This window comes from Melozone crissalis, unplaced genomic scaffold (genome assembly GCF_028551555.1).
Source record: "Melozone crissalis strain CALT ecotype California unplaced genomic scaffold, PUWL_Pcris_2 ptg000088l_1, whole genome shotgun sequence".
In the NCBI taxonomy this organism is placed as follows: domain Eukaryota; kingdom Metazoa; phylum Chordata; class Aves; order Passeriformes; family Passerellidae; genus Melozone; species Melozone crissalis.
The window spans coordinates 5,365,679-5,391,120 of NW_026535865.1; the positions used below are offsets into that span (position 1 = coordinate 5,365,679).

Here is a 25,442-nt window from a genome sequence, read left to right on the forward strand (position 1 = left end):
TCCCTCGTGCCGGGGCGTGTCCCCTCCCCAGGCCGGAGCCAGAGCCCGCAGCACCCTGGGGGCAGCAGGATGGACAGACGGACACGGGCACCGGGCTGTGCCCCCCAGCCCCGCAGTGGCACCCGGGGGTGCTGCCACCCCCCTGGGGACACCCGGCCGGGGGGGCTTTGGTTGTGGTGATGGAACCTGGTGAGCGTTTTGGGGGCGGGGGGCTGGGGGCCCCCCGAGTGTGGCGTTATCTGGGGATGGGGCACACTCGCACCCCCAGTCTGGGGTCAGCCCTTTCCCAGTGCCAGCCTGGGGGTTGCCCATCCTTCCCCCCCCGGCACCCCCTCCTGGAAAGCACAGCCGGGGTGGGGGGCACCGCGGGGGGGTCCCCACCGAACCCACTCTCTGCTGGCAAAGGGTGCCCTTTCGGTGCCACCCCTGCCCGGCACCCACCCGGGGTGGCGTGTCGCGTCGCGGGGGAGTGGCAGGTCCCCAGGGGGTGGCAGGCTGTAAATAGGGCAGGGGGCGGCGGGAGCCCCCCCCCCAGCGGCCATGCATGCGGCCGCCCGCGGGCTGTACCCCGCGGCCCCAATAAACACCCGGTTACCGGAGGCGACGCCCCCGCCGCCGCCTCGGCACCTTCTTCACCCCCCCGGGAGCCGGGGGGGGGGCACAGGGCTGGGGGGGCACAGGGTGGCACCCGCTCCGTGGGCACCCGCACACCCAGCGCACCCACCCCCGCATGAGGGTCCCCACCACATTTCCGCACGAATCCCCCTGGGGATAAGGCGGTGCCAGTGCCGTGTCCCTGCCCGTGCCACCCCACACCCCCCGTGTCCCCTGCCTGTCCCTTTTCCCGGCTGTCTCTCGCCCCACGCTGCCACCCACGGGCGTCACCCACGGCTGTCTGTCCCCGGCTTGAGCGCCCTGAAGGGCTGGGGACACCTGGCACCCTGAGGTGGCACAGGAACACCTGGGGTGGGCACATCTGGCAAAGGGACACTTGAAGTGGCGTGGGCACAGCCGGCTTTGGGTTCCTTGGGGTTGGGGACGCCAATCATTGGGTCCCTTGGCGTGGGGACACCAGGGCTGGGGACACCTGCCGTGGGGACACCGGGCTGGCGGCTGTCGGGTCTCCTGGAGTTGGTTCACCTGGCATGGGGACACTTGGAGAGGGTGGGGACAGCGGCCATTGAATCCCTTGAGGAGGGAACAAGTGGCGAGGGCACACGTGGCGAGGGGACACCTGCGGTGGGGACACCGGGGGAGGGGACAACGGGGGCGGAGACACCTGGGGCGGGGGTGGGACACCGGCCACGGGGTCCCTCGGTGGGGGACACGTGAGCGGTGACCGGGGACCCGTTCCCACCGCCCGGGCTGGGCTGTCCCCGCCGCTGTCCCCGCTGTCCCCGCTGTCCCCGCTGTCCCCGGACCCCGCGGCGAGCGCGCCCCAGCCCCAGGCCACGCCCCCCCGGGTCACGCCCATCCCTCCTCATTGGCTGAGAGCCGGCCCCGCCCCTTCTCTGATTGGCTCCCGCCGCTCCCCGCGGGTCAGGGCTGGGCGGGGCCCGGGGTCGCGATCTCGGCCGGGGGTCGCGACAGAACCCCACCCCCACCCCGTGAGTACCGGGCCCGGGGCTTGGCGGGAGCGGGAGGGCGGGAAACGGGGCCGGGGGCGTCCCGGGAGGCTCCCGAAAGGCTCCGGGGGGGGGCTCCGGGTGGTCCCGGGGGGAGTCCGGAGGTCCCCGGGGGCCTCCGGGGGGTGCGGGCGAGGTCGGGGATCCCAAAGTCCCCGGAACACCCCAGGGACCCCCCGAGAAACTCCGGGGAACAGCGCAGGGTCCCAGGGGAGCTGTCCCCGCAGTGACCTGCCCAAAGCCCCCCGAATTCCCCCAGAACTCGTCCCCAGAGAGCGCAGGGCCGGGCCGGGGGAGACCCCAAAGGGCAGAGGGGCTGCCGGGGGTCCTGGGGGGCTGCCGGGGGTCCGGGGGGGCTGCCGGGGGTCCGGGGGGGCTGCCGGGGGTCTCGGGGGGCTGCCGGGGCTCGGTTCCCTGCCGGGGCTGTCCCGGCCGAGGCGGCGGTGACGGGCGGCACGTCCCCAGTCCCCAGCGCGGGATTGCGACAGACCCGTCCCGTCTGGCTTCGCTGAATCACCCAAAAACCCCTCCCCGGCCCAAAGAGGGTGTGGGGATCCCAAGAGGAGTTGAGGGGAGCCAGTCTCCCCGTTTCCTGCCAGGGGAGGAGGGCAACCCCATCCTAAAACCCCTCTCAGACCCCTCAAAAAAGCCCCAAAAGCCCCCCAGAACCCGCCAGCCGCTCTCACTGCAGTAATGAGCTGGTGGCTCTCAGCCCTCAGGGAGCAGGGGCTGGGGGGTGCTGGGGGTGTCATCCCCAGGGGGGTCCCCACCAGTCTCACCCACCCACGGCCCCCCAAATCTCCCCCCAAAATCTGCCTCTCCTTGCTCCAGCCGCCGCTGCCATGTCGGCCGAGAGCGCCGCGGTGCCGGCCGAGCCCGGGCCGGACACACAGGTACGGGGGCACCGAGGGGTCGGGGGGCTGCAGGTGGCTCTGGGGACCCCACGTCATTGTCCCCCGCCCACCCTCAGAGCGTGGTGAGCCGCGTGGCCGGCCTGCCCCTGGTGAGCTGCGCCTGCGGGGCCGTGGCCGCGGCGTACGGGCGCACCAAGGAGCGGCACCCGAGCGTGGGCTCCGTCTGCAGCGCGGCCGAGAACGGCCTGAGGACCCTGACAGCGGCGGCGGCCAGCGGGGCCCAGCCCCTCCTCACCCGGCTGGAGCCCCAGAGTGAGTGCAGGGGTGGGGGGACCCCAAAACTGGCTGAGGAACCGGAGAGGGAGGACCTGGTTTCACATCTCCAGTTTGTATCAGCAATGAATAAATGCAGGGCTGCACAAGCTGGAGGGTTGGAGGGGAAGCACCCCACAGGTTTTGGGGTACCCCAAACCCTGCCCTGGCAGAGCTCCTGCAAGCAGCAGGATGCTGAACTCACCTCTTTTCACATCCCCAGTTTCCACCGCCAACAGGTTGGCCTGCAGAGGGCTGGACAAGCTGGAGGAGAAGCTGCCCATGCTGCAGCAGCCCCCCGAGAGGGTAACGCCACCCGGGGGGCACGGGCAGGGCTCTGGGGTGGCTGAGCAGCGGGGACAAGCTGTCATTGAGCTGTCCCCTGCAGGTGGTGGCCGGGACCAGGGCGCTGGTGTCGGGCACGGTGAGCGGGGTGGCAGCGAGGACGCGCTCGGCGCTCGGGGCCGTGGTTGGCACCCGCGTGGGGCGGCTGCTGGCCTCGGGCGTGGGCACCGTGCTGGGCAAGTCAGAGCAGCTGCTGGATCGGTACCTCCCCGGGATGGACCAGGAGCTGGGTGAGTGCCCACCATGCCCAAACCTCCCAGTGCCAAGCCCCCCTGGGACCGTCACCCTGGCATTGGCTATGCATGGTGGTGGTCCCACAGTGGTGCCAGTGAGGCCACCGTGACCCCAGGCAGGGCACAGTCCCTGTCTGAAGGACACGGGATGGCGCTGGGTGAACTCTCACCTGGAAACCCAAGAGCAAATATAGTCCCGTGTGCCCGCCTGGGTATTTATAGCTTGGCACTGGGTGACATTAGCAGAGCTGGCCCCATGTCACAGCTGAGGTGACCGCAGAGGCCACCTGGCGCTCAGGGTGGCATCTCCACATGACCTGGTGGCCAAGCATCCTGTGGGTGCTCACACTGGGCTCCAGTGCCCAGCACAGGATGGCCCAGCCATGCTGCCCTCACCCCTGATCCCACAGCGGCAGCAGCAGCAGGCACAGAAATGACCGTGGGCACAGAGATGACCAGAGGCACCGAGGTGACCACGGGCATGGAGGTGATCAGGGGCACGGAGGTAACCATGGGCACAAAGGTTACCAGGGGCATGGAGGTGGCCACAGGGACAGTGGTGATCACAGGGACAGAGGTGACCACGGGCACGGAGGTGACCATGGGCACGGAGGTGGCCCCGCAGGAGCGGCAGAGGCGGTGGCAGAGCTACTTTGTCCGCGTGGGCTCCCTGTCAGCCAGGCTGCCCCACCGGGCCCTGCGGCGCTCGCTGGGCGACCTGCAGCGGGCACGGCTCCGTGCCCAGCGGCTCCTGGGCCAGCTCCACCACGTCATCCGGCTGGTAAGGACGGGGCAGGGACCGTGCCAGCCCCGTGCCGGCCCCGGGCACCCCCAGGCGTGCTCCCACCTGGCTGAAACTCCCCCCAGATCGAGGAGGGGCAGCAGGGCACGGACGGGCCCTGGCACAGCGCCCGGGAGCACCTGCACCAGCTGTGGCTGGAGTGGAGCCAGCAGGACACGGTGCCCATGGAGGACAGCGAGGTACGGGCTGGAGGGACCGGGGGGGACAGATGGCACCATCTGGAGAGGGTGGGGAGAGCAGCCATTGAGTCCCTGGAGGTGGGGACACGTGGCAAGGGGACACCCGAGGTGGGGACACCTGGAGCAGGGGTGGAGCAGCAGCCACAGAGTCCAATTGTGAGTCCATCCAGCTGTGGGTCCATCCAGCTGTGGATCCATCCAGCATTGGCTCCATCCAACTATGGAGTCCAGCTGTGGATCCATCCAGCTGTGGCTCCATCCAGCCATGGAGTGCAGCAGTGGCTCCATCCAGCTGTGGATCCATCCAGCTGTGGCTCCATCCAGCCATGGAGTCCAGCTGTGGCTCCATCCAGCTGTGGCTCCATCCAGCCATGGAGTCCAGCTGCAGCTCCATCCAGCAGTGGCTCCATCCAGCTGTGGCTCCATCCAGGCAGGGCTGGGGTCCATCCCCCCCAGCCCCGCTGCCCTCTGCCCACCCCGCAGGTGGAGGCTCGCACTCTGGCCATGCTCCAGGGGCTCCTGCAGCAGCTCCACGCCGCCTGCTCCCACCTGGCCGCGGGCGCGCGGGCGTTCCCCAGCAGCGTGCAGGAGACGGCGGGACGCGTCCGGCTCGGCGTGGAGGGCGTCCAGGCCTCCCTGGGCAGCGCCCGCTCCTTGCAGGAGCTGTCGGGGCCGGCGCTGGCGCGGAGCAGGGAGGCGGTGACGCGGGCGCAGCTCGGCCTCGAGGGGCTGCTGGAGCACGTGGGGCAGCACACGCCCCTGCCCTGGCTCCTGGGGCCCTTCGCCCCCGCGCTGGTGGAGTACCCGGAGGACGTCCCGGTGGACATGTCCAAGTGGGAGGGCTGTGTCACCGTGGGGGGGACGCGCCGGGTGCCCGCTGCCCCCCAGCTCTGCGGCCGGCACTGAGGTGTCGCTGAGCTGGGGCACCCGCCCAGGGGCGTGAACCCCAATCCCATCGGGAATGAGGGGGTGATGGAGCTGGTGACCCAGCGTGGGACCCCATTGCCACTCCTGTGGGGATGGTGGCACGTGGAGGACTCGGCGGGAGCCTGTCTGGGATCCAGCGCTGCCCTAAGCCCCAGGAATTCTGGAATTTCGTGTCTTAACAGCTTCAAACCAGTTTAAAGAGGAAGAAAACAACTTTTTTGGCCTTAAAATGACTCAGAGCCTGCAGTGCTGTGGCAGAGCCACCGGGCCGGGCTCCCGGGGGGCTCTGCACGGGCGGCAGAGCCGGGGGCACCCCCGAGGGGGCTCAGTAAGGGGGTGCCGGGGTGGGACAGTGGGACGGGGTTCCCTGGGGTACTGGGACAGAGGGTGCCACAAGGCGCCAGGACATCTGGACTGGACTGTGCCCCGCGGCCGTGTGGCACTGAACTTTGTCCCACTTGTCACCGTGGAGGGGCTGGGCCTGCCCGGGGTATCCCCGACGTCACAAGCACAACGGGGTCACAGCACCCGCGGGGCGACACCGGGAGCTCCGGGACCGTCCATCGTCCCGCCGGGGCCAGCCTGACCAACTCCACAGGGCCAGATGTGCGGGAGCACCGGGACCCCCGGGCCTGGGAGCCGCGCGAGGGGAGGGGACGCTTGGAAGGGTCGGGGCGGGTCTGTCCCCGGGGATCGGTGCCACGGAGGGGCGGGGGTTCTGTGGTTCCGGGGCTGTCCGGTCCCGGGGGGCTCAGTGCAGCCCAGTCCCGGGGATCCGGTACCGGGGAGGGATGGGGGGGTCAGTGCAGCACCGACCGAGGAATGGGGGGGTCCCGGGGGGCTCAGTGCAGCCCAGTCCCGGCGGATCGGTGCCGGGGACTCGGTGCAGGCGGTTCCCGGGGTTCGCTGCCCTCCCGTTCCCCGCCGGTCGCTGCTCCCGGTCCGCCCCGGGCCGGCCCCGCTGGGCGGCCCCGGTCACATGCGCTCGGGGCGGGCTCCGGGCTATAAAGGGCGGCGGGGAGGAGCGGGGCGAGCCCGGAGCCGAACCGAGCGGAGCGGGACCGACCCCAGCCGCCAGCGGTGAGCACGATCCGGGGCCGGCCCGCGATCCTGGTTCCGATCGCGGTCCCGGTGCCGGTTCCGATCCCGATTCCGGTTTCGATCGCGATCTTGGTCCTGTTCCCGATCGCGATCCCCGTCCTGTTCCCGATGGCAATCCCGGTCCCGCTCCCGGTCCCGATCGCGATCCCGGTCCCGATCGCGATCCCGGTCCCGATCCCGCCTGTGATCCCGATCGTGGTCCCGGTCCCGGTTCCCCGGACCCCCCTGTTCCGGGATTTCCCAACCGCGTGGGAGCTGCCCCGTTCCGGGGGCGGTAACGTGGGGCAGGAGAGGCAGGAGGGGGGCGCTGGGGGGGCCTGGCCCCGCTCACGATCCCTCTGTGCCCCCAGACCCACCATGGCCACCAGCGAGCCCACGCCGGCGCAGCCCAAGGCAGAGGAGCAGCAGGTGAGTGCGGGCAGGGCGGGGGATTTGGGGACAACCCACGGGGTCCCTGCTTGGAGACGGGGATCGGGGTTCTCCCGCCCTCCGATGGGTTTGGAGAGCCACGGGAGCGCCCCAAAACCATCCCCGGGCTGTTGGGAACACACGCCACACCCCGTGAGATTTGGGGGTCCCTCAGCCCCACGCTCACGCTGAGCCCTTCTGGCCCCCAGAGCATCGGGACGCGCGTGGCCAACCTGCCCCTGGTGAGCTCGGCTTACGACATGGTGTCCTCCGCCTACACCTGCACCAAGGAGAGCCACCCCTACGTGCGCTCCGTCTGCGATGCGGCTGAGAAGGGCGTGAGGACGCTGACGGCGGCAGCGGTGAGCGGGGCCCAGCCCCTCCTCACCCGGCTGGAGCCCCAGAGTGAGTGCAGGCAGAGGGGCAGCACCCCACGGGGATGGGGGACCCCAAAAGTGGCTCTCACCGAGCTCTCGTGAGGAACCAGGAGAGGCAGGACGTGGTTTTGTGTCTCTGGTTTGTGTGGCTGAGGGGTAAACGGGTGGAGAAGCTGGAAGAAAAGATGTGGGGGCAGCACGCCCTGAGTTTTGGGGTGGTGGAAAATTGGGCCTGGCAGTACTCCTGCAGGGCAGCAGGGTGCTAAACCCACCTCCTTTTCCAATTCCAGTTTCTTCCGCCAATGAATTTGCCTGCAAGGGGCTGGACAAGCTGGAGGAGAAGCTGCCCATCCTGCAGCAGCCCCCCCAGAAGGTACCAGGGTGGGCTGGGCTGGGCTGGGCAGGGCTGGGCAGCACACCTGGGCCCCCCCAGTGCTTAACAGAGCTTTGTGTGTCTGCCCAGATCATCTCAGACACCAAACTGCTGGTGACCTCCACGGTGACGGGGGCCAGGGATGTGCTGACCAGCACCGTGGCCGGGGCCAGGGATGCAGTGTCCAACACCATGGCCGGAGCCAAGGATGCAGTGTCCAGCACAGTGTCTGGGGCCAGGGATGCAGTGGCTGGAGCCAAGGATGCAGTGTCCAGCACCGTGACCGGGGCCAAGGACGCGGTGGCCAGCCGAGTGACCGGTGTGATGGACATGACCAAAGGAGCAGTGCAGGGTGGCGTGGAGATGACCAGGTCAGCGGTCAGCAGCGGTGTCAGCACCGTGGGCCAGATGGTGGCCAGCAGGGTGGACTCCATGCTGGGCAAGTCGGAGGAGCTGGTGGACCATTACCTGCCCATGACAGATGGGGAGCTGGGTGAGCAGCTGATCCCAACCCTCAGACAGGGTGGGCAGAGCAGGGGAGGCTCTGAGGGGTGCTGATGGTGCAGCTGGCACCCCCTGAGCAGCTCCTGTCCCACAGCCCAGCTGGCCACGGCCGTGGAGGGCTTCGAGCCGGAGCAGCAGCGGCAGCAGCAGAGCTACTTCGTGCGCCTGGGCTCCCTGTCCAGCAAGGTGCGGCAGCGAGCGCTCCAGCACTCCCTGAGCAAACTGCAGAGCGCCCGCCACAGCTGCCAGGACCTGCTGGCCCAGCTCCAGAGCACCCTCGACCTGGTAAGACCCAGCCCCGCGCCCCCTGTGCCACCCCGGGGTGTGCCCCCATGGTGCCCCCACCCAGCCGGGCTGTGCCCCTCTGCCAGGCGGAGACCCTGAAGCAAGGCGTGGACCAGAAGCTGCAGGGAGGGCAGGAGAAGCTGCAGCAGCTGTGGCTGGAGTGGAGCAAGAAGCAGCCAGGTGGTGGCAAGGACCAGGTGCCACCGGAGGTAGGAGCGGGGCAGGGGGTGCCCAGGGTGACCAAGGTGTCCCCCAGGCCTGACCCCCCGTGTCCCCCCGCAGGCGGTGGAGTCGGGCACGGTGAGCATGCTGCAGGGCCTGAGCCAGCAGCTGCAGAGCTCCTGCCAGCCGCTGGTGTGCAGCCTGCAGGGCCTCCCCGCCGCCGTGCAGGACAAGGCGGGGCAGGTCCGGCACAACGTGGAGGGGCTGCGGGCGGCGCTGGGCTCGGTCCGCTCCCTGCAGGACGTGTCGGGCCCCGTGCTGGCCCGGGCCCGCGACCACGCCGCCCAAGCCCGGCTGCTGATGGACGAGCTGGTGGAACAAGTGGCCTTCAACACCCCCCTGACGTGGCTGGTGGGACCCTTCGCCCCCTCGGGCAAGCGCCCGGTGGAGCCGGAGGCGGAGTAGCGATTCTGGAATGCTTCCCTCCCTAAAACCCCTCCTTAGGAGTCTTTGCTACACACCCCTCACCTTGTGCCTGTCTCTGTGGGGACCCTCCTGTCTGCCCCAGCTCTGTCACTTGTCCCCTTGCTGGGGACCTGCAGTTGTGTGCCTTGGCTGCCCCGAGTGCCTCTTGGGGGTCCCCCGTGTCCTCGGTGCCTTCAGACTCTCACCCTTGTAGGGTCACAACAGCACAAGAAGCAATAAACTCTGGTTAGTTTTGCACTCGACTGAGGTTTCTTTGGGGGTGTGGGAGGGAGGAATTGGGCTCTGGAGGAACAACCCCCTCCCCAAGAGCTGGGGACCCCCATGTCCTGAGCCCCCATTCCCCAGCCTGTCCCTGCCCCTGGAGGAGAGGAGCTGGCAGCGGGATCAGGAGCGGGGTCCTGGAGGGGACGTCCCACTTCCAGCAGTTGGGCAAGAGGCACTGGGGATGGTTTGGGCTTTATTTAGGTCTTGTTTACGGAGCGAGTGTGAAATCAGTCCTGGAAAAAGCCAAAGCCGAGTGTCCCCAGGGCAGAGTTACTGCAGCCTGCAGGGGAGGGGGATCGGGGCATCCTCCCCCGGGGCTCGGGCACAAAGGGCAGGCGGCGCCGGGCGGGGCCGGGAGCTCTTTATTGGACACGGACAAAAGCCCTGGAGCCTTGCAACACAGCAAAACCACTGAGCTGCTGCCCGGCACGGGCAGGATGGTGCCAGGCTCAGTCCCTCCCTGGCACACACCCTTTTTACCCTTATTTTACCCCAAGGAGTCGGTGCCCAGCCCTGCTGCCACCCTTGGGGCAGAGGGATCCAATTCCAGCAGCTGCCTCCGGATGGAGAGAGGATTGTGATGGTGGGGAAAGGGGCTTGGAGCAGCCCCTGAGTGCCTGACCCTGGTCAGAGGGAATTTGGGGACCCACGGGGTGTTCTCCAGCCCTGGGCAGGGGGTTAAGGTTCTCCCCTTGCCCCAGCCAGAGGCGAGGACAACTTGACAACTCAAGGAAGAGACACTGGGGTTCCTTCTGTTTTTCATTAGAAAACCCTTTATATTCATTTCATGTCGGTTGAAATCACAAGAAATTAGGTAGGAGGGGAAAAAAAAACCAAAACAAAAATTAAAAACAGGGGAGGGGGGGGGACAAATACAGACACCAGCACAGCCCCCTCGCGGGTGCTGCCTCCGCAGGGACGGGACACGGGACAAGACCAAGGACATCGGCTACGGTGGGACAGAGTGAAGTGACTCAGGCAGGAGATGAGGCAGAGGCTGCTCTCCCTTCACAGCCTCTCCTCCTCCTCCACGTGGGAGCTGCTTCCTCAGCTCTCCTCCTCCTCCTCATCCGCAGCCTCCGACTCCCCGCGAGCTCGCTCCGGCACGGCCTTGGGATAGTCCTGGACACTGCTGGGGGGGAGCAGGGGCAGGGAGAGCTCAGCCCCCCGCCCCTCTGCCTCCCCTGGCCCCTCTCCCACATCCCAGCTCCTTGCCAAGCTGGGAGAACCCTTTAACAACCCACAGCATGTCCCCAAACGATCCCTGCAGCCCCCAGCTCCCCACACTCACTTGTTGTGGGGCTCCTCTGTGGGTGCCTCCAGCTCCACAGCTCCTGGCCCTTGGCTCTTGTCCTTCTCCTCTGTGCCCTCTGACTTTTGGGACAGGGATTCACCATTCACAGGACCTGACAGGTCTGAAGGGAAGAGAGAGAGGCTCAGGCTCTTGGACCCCCTCATCCACCCCAACCCTCGTGGACTGAGGATCCATGGCCACAGACATGGGTGGATCCCAGTACTGGCCCGACCCCCACAGCTGCAAGAAGGGCCCCAAAACCTCCATCCCCCAGCCCAGAGACACCATCAGGGTGGATTTTCCCTGTCAGTTCCTCTGGGAAGGCTCTTGCACCATCACCAGGATGGCCCCAGGCAGAGACCTGGCTCCAAGGGTGGAAGATCCCAGTCACCACTCCCTGTGCAACAGCCTGAGCCAGTGTCCAAGGACATCTCCACATTCCTTCATGCCTGGACCAGAGCATGCCTGGACCCCGGGTGTGGGGTTTGAGGTTTGCCCTCTGCTCTCACTGCATTCCCCATCCAGCCCTTTCCCTCTCCTGGCACTGCAGCAAAGCAGGGCCTGGAGGTGCTGATCCCTCCACCACGAGGCCAAGAGCCACCTCCCCATGTCCTGTGTCCCCAGCAGGACAGGGCATGCCCCGAGGAGGGGGCTGTGACCTGCCCAGACAGGGCAGGGATGTTCGGGGATGCCCAGGAACGTTACCAGCATTTGTCTCCTCTTCCCCCTTCTCATTCCGTGTCTCTGCTCCCGACAGCTTCTCCTGGCCCTTCTCTGCCTCCCCCTTGTCCTTCTCAGGCCCAGCTTTGTTGGCTTTCTGCATGGATTCCATCTTTGGTCCCAGCACACGCGACTTCAACCGGGTGTAGACTTCGGCCGCCTTCTCCATCACGTCCTTGTTGGCTTTGTAGCGCCGGATCTGCCCCGGGAGGAGGAGGAGGATGAGGAGGGACCCCCTCAGAGCTGGGGCCAGGCAGGCTCCCTGCTCGCCCCAGGGAGGCCTCAGCCCTCTGCTCTACCTTCTTGAGTGTAGCCACCACATCCGTGTGCTTCTGGAGGATGTGGGAAGTGACCTGCAGCGTGCCCAGCTCCTCGAGCGCGTTCAGACACCGCTTGATGTCCTGCAGGGGTGGCAGCGGGGTCAGGAGCTGCCCTGGGGGCACCTGGGGCCTCCCAGCACCCCCAAAGGGAGGAGGAGGAGCATTCCTGGGCATCACAGCAGGGCAAGGACGAGCAGGAATGTCCCAGGCCAGGCACTCACCGGGTTATCCACCTTCAGCGCAAACTTGATCTCACTGTGAAGTTTCTGCAGTTTCTCCTCCACTGTGGGCTCTGGAGCAGACAGAGAGACACAGCTCGAGATGTCAGGGCACCAGCAGAGCCCAGAGTCTGCTCTGGGGCCTGGAATCACTCCCAAGAAGGGCTTTGTATCCTCCTGCACTTCCAAAGCTGAGCCCAGCCCCAGGAATGTCTCTGGAGAGGATGGGTTGGGGTGTGCCAAGATAGGGAGGGGATGCCAGGGAAGTGACCAAAGCAGTGCTGGGAAAAACCCTGGCACAACCTCACTGATCCCTCCCTGTCCCAGGGATGGGGGAACCAACCCTGAAGCCCTCTCCTCTCTCTCCTCCCCTCTGTGATGGGAAGCAGTGGGTTTCTCACCCTTTTTCTTCTCCACCCTCCTTTCGGGGATTGGGTCGGATTTCTTCCGGCCTCGTTCCACTTTCAGAGGTCTGTGTGAAGGGAAGGAAAAAGGGAAGCTGGCTGTGGTGATCCCTCTGCTCAGCACTGGGCTAACAAGGGGGATGGCACTGGCTGGAGCATCCAAGACCCCTCCACCCTGGTCACAGCTCCCCTGTGCCCCAGCTGCCCAGGAATGCAGACAGAAAAAGCCCCACGAGAAAGAAAACACCACGAGTGTCATCCTGGTCACCCCCAACAGCTCCTGCAGCCCCTTCAGCTCAGGAGGAGGGGAGGAACAGGCCCAGCCCCTCTGCAGGTGCTGCAGCCCCAGGAGCCCCATGCCCACCCCGGGGTGCCAGGGCTGGAGCTGTGCAGGACCAGCCCCATTCCCAGGAGGAAAGGGGAGGAAGGGAGGTGTGGAAATGCTGACTTGTTCCGTGGCTTCTCCTCTGCTCGGCCCCTCTTCTCCTTCTGGTTTGGTTTCCTTGACAACTCCGAGGGCTGTTTCTTCGCCGGCTTCTTTACCTTGGAGGAGAGAACAATGCAGGGAGAGCAGCAGAGCCCTCCCTGCTGCAGCACAGACAGAGCCACAGCCACGCCACAACGGCACCCATGGTCACCCCACAGTCACCCCATTGCCATGGCACAGCATCACCCCATGGCACACAGTCACCCTACATGCTCCCAAAGGCTCCGGGGGACAGTGCAGCAAACCCCCTGACTGTGGTGGAAGAGCATCTTGGAGATCACGGAATGGTTTGGGTTGGGAGAGAACACAAAGCTCACCCCGTCCCACCCCTGTCATGGGCAGGGACACAGGGACACCTTCCACTGTCCCAGGGTGCTCCAAGCCCCGTCCAACCCGGTCCTGGACACTTCCAGGGATGGAGCAGCCACAGCTGCAATGGGCACCCTGTGCCAGATGTGAGGCCCACAGCTGGATGAGGCATCCTGGGCCAGGGGAAAAGCTCGCACTCCAAGGATGGATACAACCCTTCCCAATACCATGTGGGCAGCTGCAGGCTAACCCAGGACCACTCCTGCAGGTCCCTGCCCCTCCTGGAGGTCCCTGATGGCCTGACAGGGAGGTGACAGGCTGTCCATCCACCCCAGGCCCCACAGCTCTGCACTCACCTCCTTCTCCTGCTCCAGCTCAGAGTCCGAGGAGGACGGAGCCTTGGCCCGGCCCCTCCGGCCCTTTTTGGCCGCTTCATCCTCGGCGCTGCTGTCCGAGTCCGAGTGCACCTCCTCTCCCTTCTCTGCCTTCTCCTTCCTCTTCTCCTTCTCCTCCTTCTCCTGCTCCCGGAGCCGCCGGATCTCCTCCTCCTGCTCCCTCTTCCTCTTCTCCTCCAGCTCCCGCCGCCGCTCCTCGTCGCGCCTCTTCCACTCGCTGATGCGATCCACGTCGCTGTCGCTGTCGCTGCCAGGACAGGACAGGCTGGGACCCCTGCGTGACCCCCAGCCCAGCCCAAGGGTGGCACTGTCCCTGCTGAGCTCACCTGTCACTGCTGGAGCTGCTGGGGACGAGCTCTGGCTTCGGTTTCCTGCCCCGGGGCTTGGGAGGGGGTTTCTCAGCTGCAAGACAATAGGGACGTGTTCAGCAGGAGCCCTGCAGGTCCATCTGTTAAAACAGCCCTGAGCTCCAGAGGCAGAGGGGCTCTAGGATGTGCCCAGGATTTGGGATGGAACCCCAGAGCCTTGGGAATGCCACAGTCCCATGCTGAGGTGGTGGCAGGAGCAGGAGCAGCCCCGGGGTACCTGGCTTGCGGCCCCGCGGTGCCTTTTTCACCGACACATCCGAGTCCGAGTCCGACTCCGACTTGGTCATGTCCACGGTGGCGTTGCCCATCTCCAGATCCGAGTCCACTTTGGAGTCAGAGTCAGAGCCAGACTCCACTTTCTGCAGGCAGAGAGCAGGGCTGGGATGGAGGGTGGCTGTGGGGTGGCACTGCCCCAGTCCCAGCAATACCCCCAAAGGCAGCAGTGTCCTGGATCCCAGCACCCAGAGCCCCCACAGGTCACCAAGAGATCAGAGAGGTCCCTCCAGGTGCTCCAGCCCAGGACACAGCCCTGTCACTCCCCCCTCCCCACAGTGCTGACCCTGGCTCCTCTCCAGCCTTCCTCAGATTTGGGGTCCTTTACCTTCTTCTTCCTCCCCGCTGCCGGCATCCTGCGTGGAGCCCGGGCCACTGGCTTCTTTTCAGGAGTGAAATCCTGGAGGAAAACAGGAATATGAGGAAATGTGTCACCAGTATTACCATGGAATCAAGCCAGTCAGGTTCCCTTCAGCCTCTGCCCCACTCCCACAGGGATGCTCTCCCCACAACCCTGCCAGTGTAACCCAAAATCCTCTCACCTGGTCACTGTTTTTTTCCGACTCAGAAGATGTTTCTGAGTTCTCCTCTTCTGTGACAGAGGGGCTGCCCTGATCCAAGTCACTGGAGGATTTCCGAGGCCGTTTTGTCACAGGCATCTGGCAAAGGAGAGGTGACAAGATGAGAGAAGCCCATTCCTTCTCCATCCGCCATGGAAAGCAAATGCTTCCTGGGAAGGGCTTTCTCCAACTCTCCCCAACAGGCTCTGCAAGAGCTGCACTCAGATCTGCAGCCCTGGATCCTCCTCCAAGCTGCAAACCCAGCCAGGACAGGCCATCCCACAGGCACCATGAGACAGCTGTGACACCCCCAAACCACGCTGAGCCCCATTTCCCACTGGAGAATCCAGAGGCAGTTGGTTTCTCCATCACTTCTGCTGAGGTGGCTTCAAGAAAAGCTCCGTGATGGAGACACAGTGTCCCCTGGCTGGGCCACCCTCCCGTCCCCAGCCCAGACTCACTTTCATGGCCAGGGATTTCCTCTTGAGCCCGCTGTGGTCGCTGCCTCGGTCCGAGTCCTCGTCGCTGTCCACCTTGTCCGTGGGCCCCGTGGCCATGGCAGAGTCGTCCTCGTCGTCCCCGGGGTCGCTGCCCGCCATGGGGTCGTTCTCGGGGACATCGCTGTCCGAGGAGCTCGCGGGCTAAAGGCAGCAGAGGACGGCGGGGTTAGGGGGGCTCTGGGGCATTTGGGGGGCCAGGAGAGGACAGAGAGGGGGGCACCAAGGGTGGGGAGTGGAGGAGGGCAGAGCTGGGTGTGCAGAGCAGCGCAGGGCAGCCCCCTCCCAGCACGGATCCCTCCGGAGCAGCTCTGGATAACAGCACCAACCCTGCCCGGGGAGCGCTGCCCCCGTTCCCACAGCCCCACGGAGAGCACCAGTGACACACTGCTGGGATGCTGCTGCCTCAGAGCCCCCTGCCCGCCATCCTCACGCCCTGCCAAAACCCCTGGAGCAGCCTGGAGCTGGGAGCAGAGCCCAGCCCAGCCCTCCTCTGCCCTGACGGCGCCAGACAAGCCGGGGTGGCCGGGTTCAGCCTCTCCTTCCGCCTCCACTTGGATCAGGCCTCCCCCTGTGCTCTTCACACACTTTCCCCATGGGAAAGGTCCACACGAGGAGTCCAGGTGCTCTTCCCAGCTGGGATCTCCTGTGTCCTGCTCCTTGAAGGTCTCCTTGTTTCTCCAGGTTCCTCGCACAGGACATCACACCCCAGCTTCATCTTCTGGGCTGCTCCTCTGTGTGTGGCACTGACATTCCTAGAGCTGAGTTCTTCCAGCTGCTGGGAAGCCTCTCCTCACCCTTGGCTGTTCCTGGCACCTCGCTTCACTCAGGTCTCAAAGCCAAGGAAACTTCAGTGTCTTCTCCTTTTCCTTTTGCCCACAGGACGTAGCGGGTGTTGGTGAACCCTCAGCCTTGCTGGGTCCCTCATGGGTCCCTGATGGGAGTTCCCAGCAGATTCCTGGCCATGGCAGGTGGTGCCTCCCTCACCATCACCAATCTCCAGGTTTTCAAGCACGTCCACAGCCTCACCTTACCCTACATCCAGTTTTGGGTGGAACATTTCCCAACCCCTGCCCCTCAAACCACATCCTCACTCCTGCCCGGCCATGGCACGGCCCGGGGGCTCATTCCCTGCACCTGCTGACCTCCAGGGACCACCTGGACCTTGCTGCCCACCCTACAAACCTTCCTCTGCCTCTTCAGCCCCATGGCCTACAAAGTTGACGCCTCCTGTGATGATCTTTACAGAATAAACTGGATCCCAATTATGGTCATGAGATGCTCCTACAAGAAGTTGACAAAGAGCTGTTCCCTGGCCCAGCTCGCTCCAAATCCTGCTGGAGGGCTCAGGAACCTCAGGAATGGATGGAGAAGGGGACTTCCCAACAGTCCACAAGCAGATCCAGGAGCCAGGGACAAGCAAGCCTCAAGTTCTTGCTCTGACAACAAAATCTCCGTGATTTTGGGCAAGCAGCACAAAGCACAACCCCAGTTCCACCGTGACAACGGGGCAGAAGCGCCTTCCTCCAGAGCAAGTGGGAACTTCCAGTGCTCCTGGAAGCCTGAGGGAAACCCCTCCATGGAGGAAGATGAGGAGAGCAGACTCCCTGAGGAAGGGAGAGGGCAGGCAAGCAGAGGGGAGCTAATTCCACCCCAAGGAAGCCAAGCTGGAAGCTGGAAGCAATCGGCACAGCAGCGAGGAGAAGCAGAGACAGGAGGAGCCACTCGGGGGGGACGGAGGGGCCGCAGCCCCAGGCCCTGCCCAGCCCACACTCACCGCAGGGGCACTGTAACTGGCGTGGGGGTTGTTCTGGATTTCCCACAAGCCCTCGTTGAAGCCTTTTCTCTTGTTTGGTTTCCCGTATTTGTCTTTGTACTTTTCGTAAGGGAACAGATCTTTAGGGCCCAAGAAGGCGCTGGAGAGAGACAAAGCAGAGGTGAGGCCGGAGCGGAGGCAGAGCCCGGCGGGGGGAGCGAGGCAGCGCTTACGTCTCGTGGGTGCCGAAGAAGAAGATGGGGTACTTGTTCGGGGGGGGTTTCACGGCGCCGTCCGCGATGTCATCGATCTGAAAGGAAACCCAAAGCAGCAGGAGGTCAGAGACAGCGTCCTCAGCCCCGGCAAGCGGCGTCGGGTCCGGCACCCGCTTGGAGCCAAGCGCGGCAGGAAAGCACCCGGACGGGGCCCTGGCTACGGGTCCGAGTCCCTGCGGGATTTCTACCAGAGAAACGGGAAGGATCCGGCACCGAGGTCTTGTGGGCAACGTGGGCCTTGCGCTACTCCCCCGGGGTCGGTGGCCGGGCCCGGCAGCGCGGGCGGGGGCGATGGACGAGCGGCCGCAGGGTCCGTCCTGGCTGGAGGCCCCGCTGCCGGCCGGACACCCCCGTCTTCTGTGCTCCGGGCGTCTGGGCCGTGGGCAGGGAGAGCCTCGGGGTGAGCAGGGGGTGCTGGGGAGGTCTTCGGGGCGGGGGGACCCTTCCCCAGAAAGCAAGCGAGCTAAAGCAGAGGGGCTGTCCTGGCGGGAGCGGCAGTCCCGGTGTCACGGCGAGGTGCAGCCAAGCGGTGTCAGCTCCGGCCCCCTGAGCTCCCCGAGCCCGCACGGTTCCACCTGCCAGTCTCTTCCCGTCCGAGGGCAGTGCGGGAACCTGCCGTGCCCTCGCTGCTCCCCGCAGAGCCCCCAGGCACCCCCCAGCTGAGCACATCCCAAAGCAGCTCCCGCTGTCCAGGAGCACCGCGGCACGACGCTGTCACCCGGCCGGTGGCACCAGCCCAGCATCGCAAATAACCCCCGCAAAGCGCAGCAGCACCCGCTAATCCCGCACCGTGAGCGCTCACAGCAGCCCCCCGCCCATGTCACACCCACAGTGTCCCCTCGCTGTCCCCAACAGGGGACAGAAGCCCAGGCGCCACAGAGCAGTGCTGAGCTCCCACCCCGACATGAGTTCCCATATGGGGTCTCTGAGCCAGTGCTGGACCCTCATCCCAGCACAGCCGCTCATGTGGGGTCCCCATTCCGGTACAGGACCCCCCATTCCAGTACTGGGCCCCCATGCCAGTGGAGGGGCTGGAATGGGAGCTCCCATCCCAGAATGGGACACCCCGCACCGGTACCGGGCCCCATCCCAGTACAGGACATCGCAATCCGGTACAGGTGCTGGGGGTGACCCCACATCCCGGTCTGTGCGCTGGGACAGTCCCTCAGGCCACCACCGGCTCAGATCCACGACAGACAACGACCTGGGTCCCCCGTCCCGAACGAGACACCCATCCGTACCCGGTACAGACCCTCCTATCCCGGTACAGGTACCGTTACAGCATGTCCACCCCGGTACCAGCTCCCCGGGCCGGTACAGGGCGTCCTGTCCCGGTACGGGTCCCGTTATGGCATCTCCATCCCGGTACGTGTTCCCACACCGGTACCGTGCCCCCATCCCGGGGCGGGATCCCCATCCCGGTACAGGTACCGTTATGGCATCTCCATCGCGGCAGGGGCCTCCGCTCCGGGGACAAGGCTCGGTACGCGTCCCCATCCCGTCTCGGGTCCCCCCTCCCGATCCCGCCCCCATCCCGGTCCGGGACCCCCGCCCCCCTCCCGCTCCGTCCCCCCGCGGCGCGGCCCCGCGGTCTCACCCGGGCCGGCCAGTGCGGGTAGCCCTTCATCTTGGCGAAGACGAGGTCCCCGGGTTTGAAGCTGTGTGGCATGGCGGCACCGGGGGGCGCGGCGGGCGCGGGGGGCACCGGGCGCGGGCAGGCCCAGCCCAGGCCGCGGCAGCACCGGGCAGGCGGCGGGGGCGGCCCGCACCGCACGGCACGCAGGATGTCCCGCCCCCGGTCGCGACCGCGCCGCCCATTGGTTCCGCGGCACGTCGCTCAGCCTATCAGACCAATAGGAGCGAGGCGGCGGCGCGGCGGGATAACGGGATTGGGCCGCGCCGCCGGAGGCGCCGAAGCGGGGGGCGCTGGGGGGCGGGACCTGAGGGGCGGGGGGGGACGGGGATGGGGACAAGGCCTGACGGGGGACAGGGATGGGGACAGGATTGGAATTGGGATCTGAGGGGGGACAGGGATGAGGACAGGATTGGAATTGGGACCTGTGGGGGGCTGGGGACTATGGGAGGGTGACAGCGCTGTGGGGGACAAGGGTGTGGGGACAGGGTCAGGGCTATGGGTGGGACAAACGCTGATCTTGCCCCATCCACTGCCCCCAGCTCAGCCCCCAGCCTGCGGATGGGGCTCCTGGCCCTGGGGCCATCCTGGGACTCCAAACTCCTTCTGGACAGGTGAGGGTGGTGGGTGGCCATGTCTCTGGCCCAGGACAGGGCCACAAGGAGAGTCACTGGGAGCTGCACTGGGGCTTAACCCGCTTTTAACCCAAACTGGCTTCTCTGCAAGGTCATGGAAAGGAAAACAGTCCTTGCCCACACCGGGCTGCAAAACCCAAACCACAGCCCAGATTCTGGGGAGAAACTCCTCATTCCCAGGGGTTCGGGGGCAGGTGTGTGAGGAGGGGAATTCGTGAAGGTGGTGTCGGGGTGTTGGGAGTGCTCCCTGTCACACTGTGAGTGAGGCCTCGCTCCTGCCGGGCTGTGCCGTGTCCCTGCTGTGCCGTGTCCCTGCTGTGCCACGTCCCTGCTGTGCCACGTCCCTGCTGTGCCATATCCCATCCATGCTGCATCCTGAGCATGCCACATCCAGTCTGTGCCACATTCTGGCCTTGCCGTGTCCCAGCTGTGCCGTGTCCCAGCTGTGCCATGTCCCAGCTGTGCCATATTTCGGGCTGTGCCACATCCTGGCCGTGCTGTCTCCCAGCTCTGCCACATCCCAGCAGCGTCAGGGCTCTCTCTGTACATTCCCCTCAGCCTGTCCTGTGCCATGGCGGTGTCCCTGGAGGGCAGGTCCGTGTCTCAGCCCGTGACTCCCACTGGTGCCACCGGGTGCGTGTCCAGCCTTCATCCAGGTGCTCCTGGCTCTCGGTGCACGGGAGGGGCAGTGCCAGGTGCCGACAGCCCCGTTCGGCGTGGGGTCCGCCCGACGCCGAGAGTCGCAGCCCCTTCCTCGGCTGCGAGTGTCCCGTGTCCCACAGGAGGACGAGGAGGGGCTGTACCGTGGAAATAACCCCGTGAAACCGCAGCACACGCGGGGATGTTCACTGTGCGCATCCTCAGGTTTGGAGCCCTCGGTCGATCTCCCAGGTATGGGAGACACGAGGCTCCTTGTCCGTGAGCTTTACCCGGCTGCGTCCCAGCTCCGGAGCTGCCCGTTCACCCTGCTTTGCTCACACCGGGGCTGCTCCCGGGGTACCGCGAGCCGAGGCTGTTCCGTGGGGCTGCGGGTGCAGGTTTGGGGGGTCTGGGGCGCTCTGGGCTCCGTGAGGCTCCATGGGTGCCGCCGGGGCTCCAGGGATGCAACCGGGGCTCTGTGGAGGTCCGTGGGTCCCGCTCTGGGGTCCGTGTGTCCCACTCCGGGGTCCGTGGGTCCCGTTCTGGGATCCGTGGGTCCCGTTCTGCGGTCCGTAGGTCTCGCTCTGGGGTCCGTGTGTCCCACTCTGGGGTCCGTGGGTCCCGCGGGTCCCGCTCCGGGGTCCATGGGTCCCTCTCCGGGTTCCGTGGGTCCCGCAGCCCCCGGTGATGCCGGTGCCGGTATCCCTCGCCCCCCCGCAGCCCCATCCCCGCCGCCCGAGCGGGGCCGGTCCCGCCCCGTTCCGGTGACGGCGCGGGCGGGCCGGAAGCGCGGGGGGGTGCGGCCGCCCCGCTCCCATCCCGGTACTGCTCCCGTCCCGGCGCTGTTCCCGTCCCGGTGCTGTTCCCGTCCCGGTGCTGCTCTCGTCCCGGTGCTCCTCCCGTTCCGGCCCGGTCCCATCCCGGCACCGCCATGCGCAAGTTCTTCCAGGAGATCAAGGCCGACCTGAAGTTCAAGACAGCGGGGCCCGGGCAGAAGCTCTCGGAGCCGTCCCGGTACGGGCTGGGGGGACCCTCCGGTTACGCCACCACCGGTAACGCCACCCCCGGGCACCCTCCGCGGCCGGTACCGCCCGCCCTGGGCCCGGTACCTGCCCGGGGCACGAGGGGCACGCGGGGAGGGAGCGGTGACAGCGCCGGGCCCGAGCGCTCCTTCCCCCGTCCCCGCGGTGCCACCGGCGGGCGGGCGCGCACGGGCCGTCCCCGAGCCGTGTCCTCCGTGCCAGGGCCCCCCGGGAGAAGCCGAAAGCCGAGGTGGCCCCGAAGCCCCGGCAGGCCCCGACGGATGAGGCGCAGAGGGCGGCGGCCGCGGCGCTGGCCCGGCTGGAGGTGAAGCCCAAGGGAGGAAAGGCTCCGTCCGCGTCGCAGGAGGCCATCAGGAACCAGGGTAGGAGCGGCCGCGGGAATCGCGGCTGGAAAAGCGCCCGGGGACGGCTCCCTGTCCTGCCTGGTTTGGGGCAGCCGTCCTGGAAATGGGGTCATGCGCGGCCCTGGGCTGGGACGCCACACCTGGGCAGGTGTTTGCTTCCCAGGGCAGCGCTGAGCTGTCCAGAAGGCTCTGGAATGTGCTGAGCCTCCACTCCAACAGGGTTTGTGTGTTGTAGTGAGGAAAGAGCTGATGGCCGAGGCAGCTGCCAGCGAGAAGGGGCTCTCCATGGAGGAAAAGGTGAGGGAGATGCTGCCATTCCCTGCTCAGCACCCCTTGGGGCTGCTCTCCTTATCCTGAGAGGATTTATAAACATAATCCCCACCAAAACCTCCCCGTGCTCAGTTTGGTTTGATCTCCTTCAGGAGCAGGAGGAGGAAGGGGCAGCTGCTCCCTCTGTCTCAGGGGTTTATTTCATCTGCCCCTTGACTGGTACCGTTGTGAGGAAAGACCAGAAGGAGAAGCAGCTCCGAGAAGCCATCCAGGCAGTGAGTGCTTCCCTTCAAACTCCTTCCCTTCCCTCTTCAAACTCCTTTTTGTGCCGTGGGTCCCCTTCAGCAGTGACCTTGCCAACCCTCCATCTGCTTCGTGTAAAATCTCCCCCAGGACAATTTCACTTTGCCTGTTCAATCATCTCTAGCCCAGCAAATGGGGGACAATTGAGCTGGGCTGGGGTCAGCTCCTCCCTGAGCAGCTTCTCTCCCTCTCCCCCAGTATTTCTCCGTGGACCCGGTGGCCGCTTCCATCATGGAGATCCACACCTTCAACAAGGACCGGGAGAAGGTCCGGCTGTGCGTGGAGACCATGGCCAAGTGAGTGTCACTGAGGGCACGGGCAGCTCATCCCTTCCCTGCTGGGTTTGCTTGCTCTGCTTCTAGCAAAGTCTTTTTTTTTTTGGAAGAAAATGGAACTCTTGAACCACCCAATTTGACAGTTGACCTGGAAGAGTTGGTCCCACTGATCCAAGAGGCTTGGGAGCTGCTGGTTTTTTAGTTTGGCCCCAAAACATTGTTGTATTTTTTTTTCCTGGGTTTCTCAGCTTTTTTCCTCTGTGAGGTCTCTCTTTTCTCTCTGACCTTGGAGTGTCTTGCTTTGATCCAGGCAGTGCATTCCTCTTCCTGCAGGTACCTGGATAACATCTATCTCCATCCAGAGGAGGAGAAATACCGGAAAATCAAACTGCAGAACAAGGTGTTTCAGGTGAGCTCAGGCTCCACAGCTGCTCAGCCCTGGAAAGCCCTTGCTTGGAGCAAACTCCACCTAAATTCTGTCCTTTTCTTCCAGGAAAGGATAAGCTGCTTGGAAGGGACACACAAATTTTTCCAGGCTGTCGGGTTTGAGACAAAAACACTGCCTGTTCCAGGACAAGGCAAGAACTCATTAATGTGGAGCTTGGGGGATGCTGGGGGCAGCTCTGATCGCTGACAGCTCCACAGAGGTCATTCCTCCAAGGCTGGAACAAAAACACCCTCAGCGCCTGCACATTCCTCGTCCCAGTGTGACATTTCCTCGTCCCCGTGTCACTGCCCTGAAGACCAAGAGCCTCACGCCCCATCCTTGTGTTTGCAGAGACCACGGAGGAGTTCTACGTGCTGAAGGAGGAGGTGCTGAGCAGGCTGGAGGACCTGAGGGAGCACAAGGAGCAGCTGCTGAGCTCGGAGCCCGTGCGGGCGCAGCTGCACCGGCAGCTGGCCGTGTTCCACCCCTCGCCCGCGGCCGCGCGCTTCGAGCTGCCCCGCGACTTCTTCAGCCTCACTGCGGAGGAGCTGCGCCGCGAGCAGCGGCTCCGGTGAGGGCTCGGGGCACAGCAGCAGGGCCAGGGGACAGCAGCTGGTGGCTTTCCTTGGGGCCTACAAGGGTCTGTGCCCGCAGGACGGAGGCGGTGGAGAAGGCGTCGATGCTGAGGACCAGAGCCATGCGCGAGAAGGACGAGCAGAGGGAGATGAGGAAGTACAACTACACGCTGCTGAGGGTGCGCTTCCCCGATGGATACATCCTCCAGGGTAAGGGGGGGCTCCTCACCCTTCCTTTGGGCACCTCCAGAAGTTTCTGAGGGTCCTTGGAGTGTAAGGAGGAGGTGCTGAGTGCAGCTGGTGGGATAAACCACCCCAAAACTACAGCAGGGTAATGTTTCCCCATGAACTCTGCCCATCTCCAATGGCTCCAGGGTAAGGGGGACTCCTCACCCTTCCTTCAGGCACCTCCAGAAGTTTCTGAGGGTCCTTGGAGTGTAAGGAGGAGGTGCTGAGTGCAGCTGGTGGGATAAACCACCCCTAAACTACAGCAGGGTAATGTTTCCCCATGAACTCTCTCCATCTCCAAACCCTCTCCCTGCTCAGGGTTGGGATTTTAAGCCAGGATTGGACAGAGAGGGAAGAATCTCAAGGCATCATTAATTAAAGTCTGTTCTTCTCAAGCTGGACTCATTAGATCAGAGTGTGACAGCAGCCAGCGTGAGGCTGCCTGTGTGATGTCAGACTGTACAACAGCATAAATCCTCTTCAAATTTTCCTGTAGAACTCTGGAAATCATTTCAGGCTTCCCCAGCTCTTTGTTACAGGCTGGCAGGGGCTCCCAACAATTGAGTATTTTTCTTTGGGGATTCTGCTTTTATAGGTTTCAGTTAAATCAGGCTGGCTGTGTGGCAGGGAAGTCGCTGATCAAGTCAGCATCAGTGGGTGAAGCCCCACGGAACCGACCACAAAAGGTTAGATTTTGGTAAATGCCAGACTCTCTCACCTTGTTTTCTCATGGCAGGGACTTTTTATGCCCGAGAGTCAGTGTCTGTGCTCTACAACTTTGTGAGAGAAGCACTCAGAGATGACTGGCTGCCCTTTGAGCTCCTGGGACCTGGAGGTCTCAAACTGACTGACGAGAACTTGGCCTTCAATGAATGTGGGCTGGTGAGTAAAAAAAAATTATTGTTGGTACCTTCCAGAGCATCTTGAGGCTGTCAGAGACTTCTGCTGCTCAGAGCAGTGGGGGGAGAAGTTTGTGTTCTTTCAGAGCCCCAAGTTGTGCTCTGCCCCCTCATTTTAAGGACAGAGCAGTTAATTTGGGGGGCTTGGAGGTGTGGAGGGAAGTGCAGGTTCCTCCTCTTGGAGCCCAGAGCTGTCAGGGGCTGGGAAGGAGGGAAGGCAGTGATGGTGAGGGAGGGTATGAACAGAAAGCCCAAATTAGCATCCCCTAAAAGCAGCTGCCTGCACTCCAGCCTTGTCCTTCTCAGTCTGAGCAGTCCCAGCTCTGTGAATGCTCACAGGGTGTCCCACACTCAGGAACAGAGCAATGTGGGAGTGCCCAGGGATGCACAAGCTGGGGCAGTGGGAGGCGTCGCTGCCCCAGGCAGGGGTGGCACTGGGTGGCTCCCAGGACTCCTGGCACCCTTCCCTGGCCGTGCTCAGTGCTGCTGTCGTGCCCAGGTGCCCTCGGCCCTGCTGAGCCTGGCCTGGGACGCCGCGGTCATGGCGGACGTGGAGGCGGCGGCGGAGGAGCAGCGCAGCCCCCTCAGGCCCGAGCTGCTGGCCAGGGCCCAGCCCCTGTCCTGAAATAAAGGGCAGAGCCTCCGGTGCTGCTGGCTTTGGACTCGTCCCTCCTTTTGCCGAGACTGCTGGAGGTGGCTTTGGTTGGCTCTGCACAGGGGCAGGGCCCTGCTGTCCCCTCCCGGCTCCAGACTCACAGGTGGCCCCGCCAGCGGCTCCTCCCTGGGGCTGCCAACACCCAACTGGAGCAGGGACTGCCCGAGGCGTTCCCGAGGCAGTGGTGGAGCAGGGATGAGGGGCTGGTAAGGCTGGATGACCGGCCTGAGCCTGGGGAGGGCGCTGGGTGTAGAGCTCAGCTTCCCGTTCTGCTTCTGTGTGCACTGTAACTCCTACTGGGGAGAAGCTATTTGGATAAAGTTACACTTAGTCCGATTAAATGGAATTATTTAAAGACTCAGTCCTGATCCCAGTTGCTCGAGTTGCATTGCTGTTGTAGGTT

The 25,442-nt window shown here is 64.9% G+C and overlaps 4 protein-coding genes across 7 annotated transcripts; 3 read left to right on the plus strand and 1 right to left on the minus strand.

The window, feature by feature from the left end:
- Positions 1–1,530: 1,530 nt before the first annotated feature.
- On the plus strand, positions 1,531–5,313 carry LOC128947044 (perilipin-3-like). The gene is made up of 8 exons (XM_054291125.1): positions 1,531–1,607; positions 2,457–2,518; positions 2,596–2,791; positions 3,015–3,097; positions 3,180–3,363; positions 3,960–4,150; positions 4,237–4,350; positions 4,834–5,313. The coding sequence occupies exons 2-8, from the start codon at positions 2,468–2,470 to the stop codon at positions 5,254–5,256; spliced, it is 1,242 nt and encodes a 413-aa protein (XP_054147100.1). The 5' UTR covers positions 1,531–1,607; positions 2,457–2,467; the 3' UTR covers positions 5,257–5,313.
- A 961-nt stretch (positions 5,314–6,274) lies between these two features.
- Positions 6,275–9,191, plus strand: LOC128947040 (perilipin-3-like). Its single transcript, XM_054291122.1, has 8 exons — positions 6,275–6,357; positions 6,729–6,786; positions 6,996–7,191; positions 7,454–7,536; positions 7,627–8,029; positions 8,135–8,325; positions 8,412–8,534; positions 8,608–9,191. The coding sequence occupies exons 2-8, from the start codon at positions 6,736–6,738 to the stop codon at positions 8,950–8,952; spliced, it is 1,392 nt and encodes a 463-aa protein (XP_054147097.1). The 5' UTR covers positions 6,275–6,357; positions 6,729–6,735; the 3' UTR covers positions 8,953–9,191.
- Positions 9,192–9,987: 796 nt separating this feature from the next.
- HDGFL2 (HDGF like 2) lies at positions 9,988–18,842 on the minus strand. Of its 4 annotated transcripts, none has more exons than XM_054290985.1 (16): positions 18,711–18,842; positions 17,072–17,148; positions 16,860–16,998; positions 15,047–15,226; positions 14,568–14,684; positions 14,354–14,425; positions 13,970–14,111; positions 13,711–13,786; positions 13,346–13,631; positions 12,642–12,736; positions 12,191–12,261; positions 11,793–11,863; positions 11,551–11,652; positions 11,237–11,450; positions 10,529–10,652; positions 9,988–10,366 (listed from the first exon to the last, which is right to left on the minus strand). In XM_054290985.1, the coding sequence occupies exons 1-16, from the start codon at positions 18,780–18,782 to the stop codon at positions 10,285–10,287; spliced, it is 1,920 nt and encodes a 639-aa protein (XP_054146960.1). In that variant the 5' UTR covers positions 18,783–18,842; the 3' UTR covers positions 9,988–10,284. The 4 variants fall into 4 exon arrangements, with proteins under 4 accessions (XP_054146960.1, XP_054146959.1, XP_054146962.1 ...); XM_054290984.1 differs by having other exon boundaries at positions 9,988–10,369; XM_054290987.1 differs by lacking the exons at positions 16,860–16,998; positions 17,072–17,148.
- Positions 18,843–20,872: 2,030 nt separating this feature from the next.
- UBXN6 (UBX domain protein 6) lies at positions 20,873–25,394 on the plus strand. Its single transcript, XM_054291060.1, has 11 exons — positions 20,873–21,034; positions 21,265–21,425; positions 21,643–21,704; positions 21,830–21,952; positions 22,179–22,276; positions 22,589–22,664; positions 22,749–22,833; positions 23,034–23,253; positions 23,337–23,467; positions 24,222–24,367; positions 24,884–25,394. Exons 1-11 carry the CDS (start codon positions 20,952–20,954, stop codon positions 25,007–25,009), a joined length of 1,311 nt encoding a protein of 436 aa, XP_054147035.1. The 5' UTR covers positions 20,873–20,951; the 3' UTR covers positions 25,010–25,394.
- Positions 25,395–25,442: the final 48 nt, after the last annotated feature.

Bases quoted from the DNA above. Each gene is read 5' to 3' on its own strand.
- HDGFL2 (XM_054290984.1), bottom strand. From the start codon at position 18,782: ATGCCACACAGCTTCAAACCCGGGGACCTCGTCTTCGCCAAGATGAAG. The intron at 17,149-18,710 runs GTGAGACCGCGG...GTTTCCTTTCAG, and splicing joins ACCCGCACTGGCCGGCCCGG to ATCGATGACATCGCGGACGG. The intron at 12,737-13,345 runs GTGAGTGCAGAG...CTCTCCTCCAAG, and splicing joins AGCTGGAGCAGGAGAAGGAG to GTAAAGAAGCCGGCGAAGAA.
- UBXN6 (XM_054291060.1), top strand. From the start codon at position 20,952: ATGCGCAAGTTCTTCCAGGAGATCAAGGCCGACCTGAAGTTCAAGACA. The intron at 21,705-21,829 runs GTGAGGGAGATG...GATCTCCTTCAG, and splicing joins GGCTCTCCATGGAGGAAAAG to GAGCAGGAGGAGGAAGGGGC. The intron at 22,834-23,033 runs GCAAGAACTCAT...TTGTGTTTGCAG, and splicing joins ACTGCCTGTTCCAGGACAAG to AGACCACGGAGGAGTTCTAC.
- LOC128947040 (XM_054291122.1), top strand. From the start codon at position 6,736: ATGGCCACCAGCGAGCCCACGCCGGCGCAGCCCAAGGCAGAGGAGCAG. The intron at 7,192-7,453 runs GTGAGTGCAGGC...TTCCAATTCCAG, and splicing joins CACCCGGCTGGAGCCCCAGA to TTTCTTCCGCCAATGAATTT. The intron at 8,535-8,607 runs GTAGGAGCGGGG...GTCCCCCCGCAG, and splicing joins AGGACCAGGTGCCACCGGAG to GCGGTGGAGTCGGGCACGGT.
- LOC128947044 (XM_054291125.1), top strand. From the start codon at position 2,468: ATGTCGGCCGAGAGCGCCGCGGTGCCGGCCGAGCCCGGGCCGGACACA. The intron at 2,519-2,595 runs GTACGGGGGCAC...GCCCACCCTCAG, and splicing joins AGCCCGGGCCGGACACACAG to AGCGTGGTGAGCCGCGTGGC. The intron at 2,792-3,014 runs GTGAGTGCAGGG...TCACATCCCCAG, and splicing joins CACCCGGCTGGAGCCCCAGA to TTTCCACCGCCAACAGGTTG.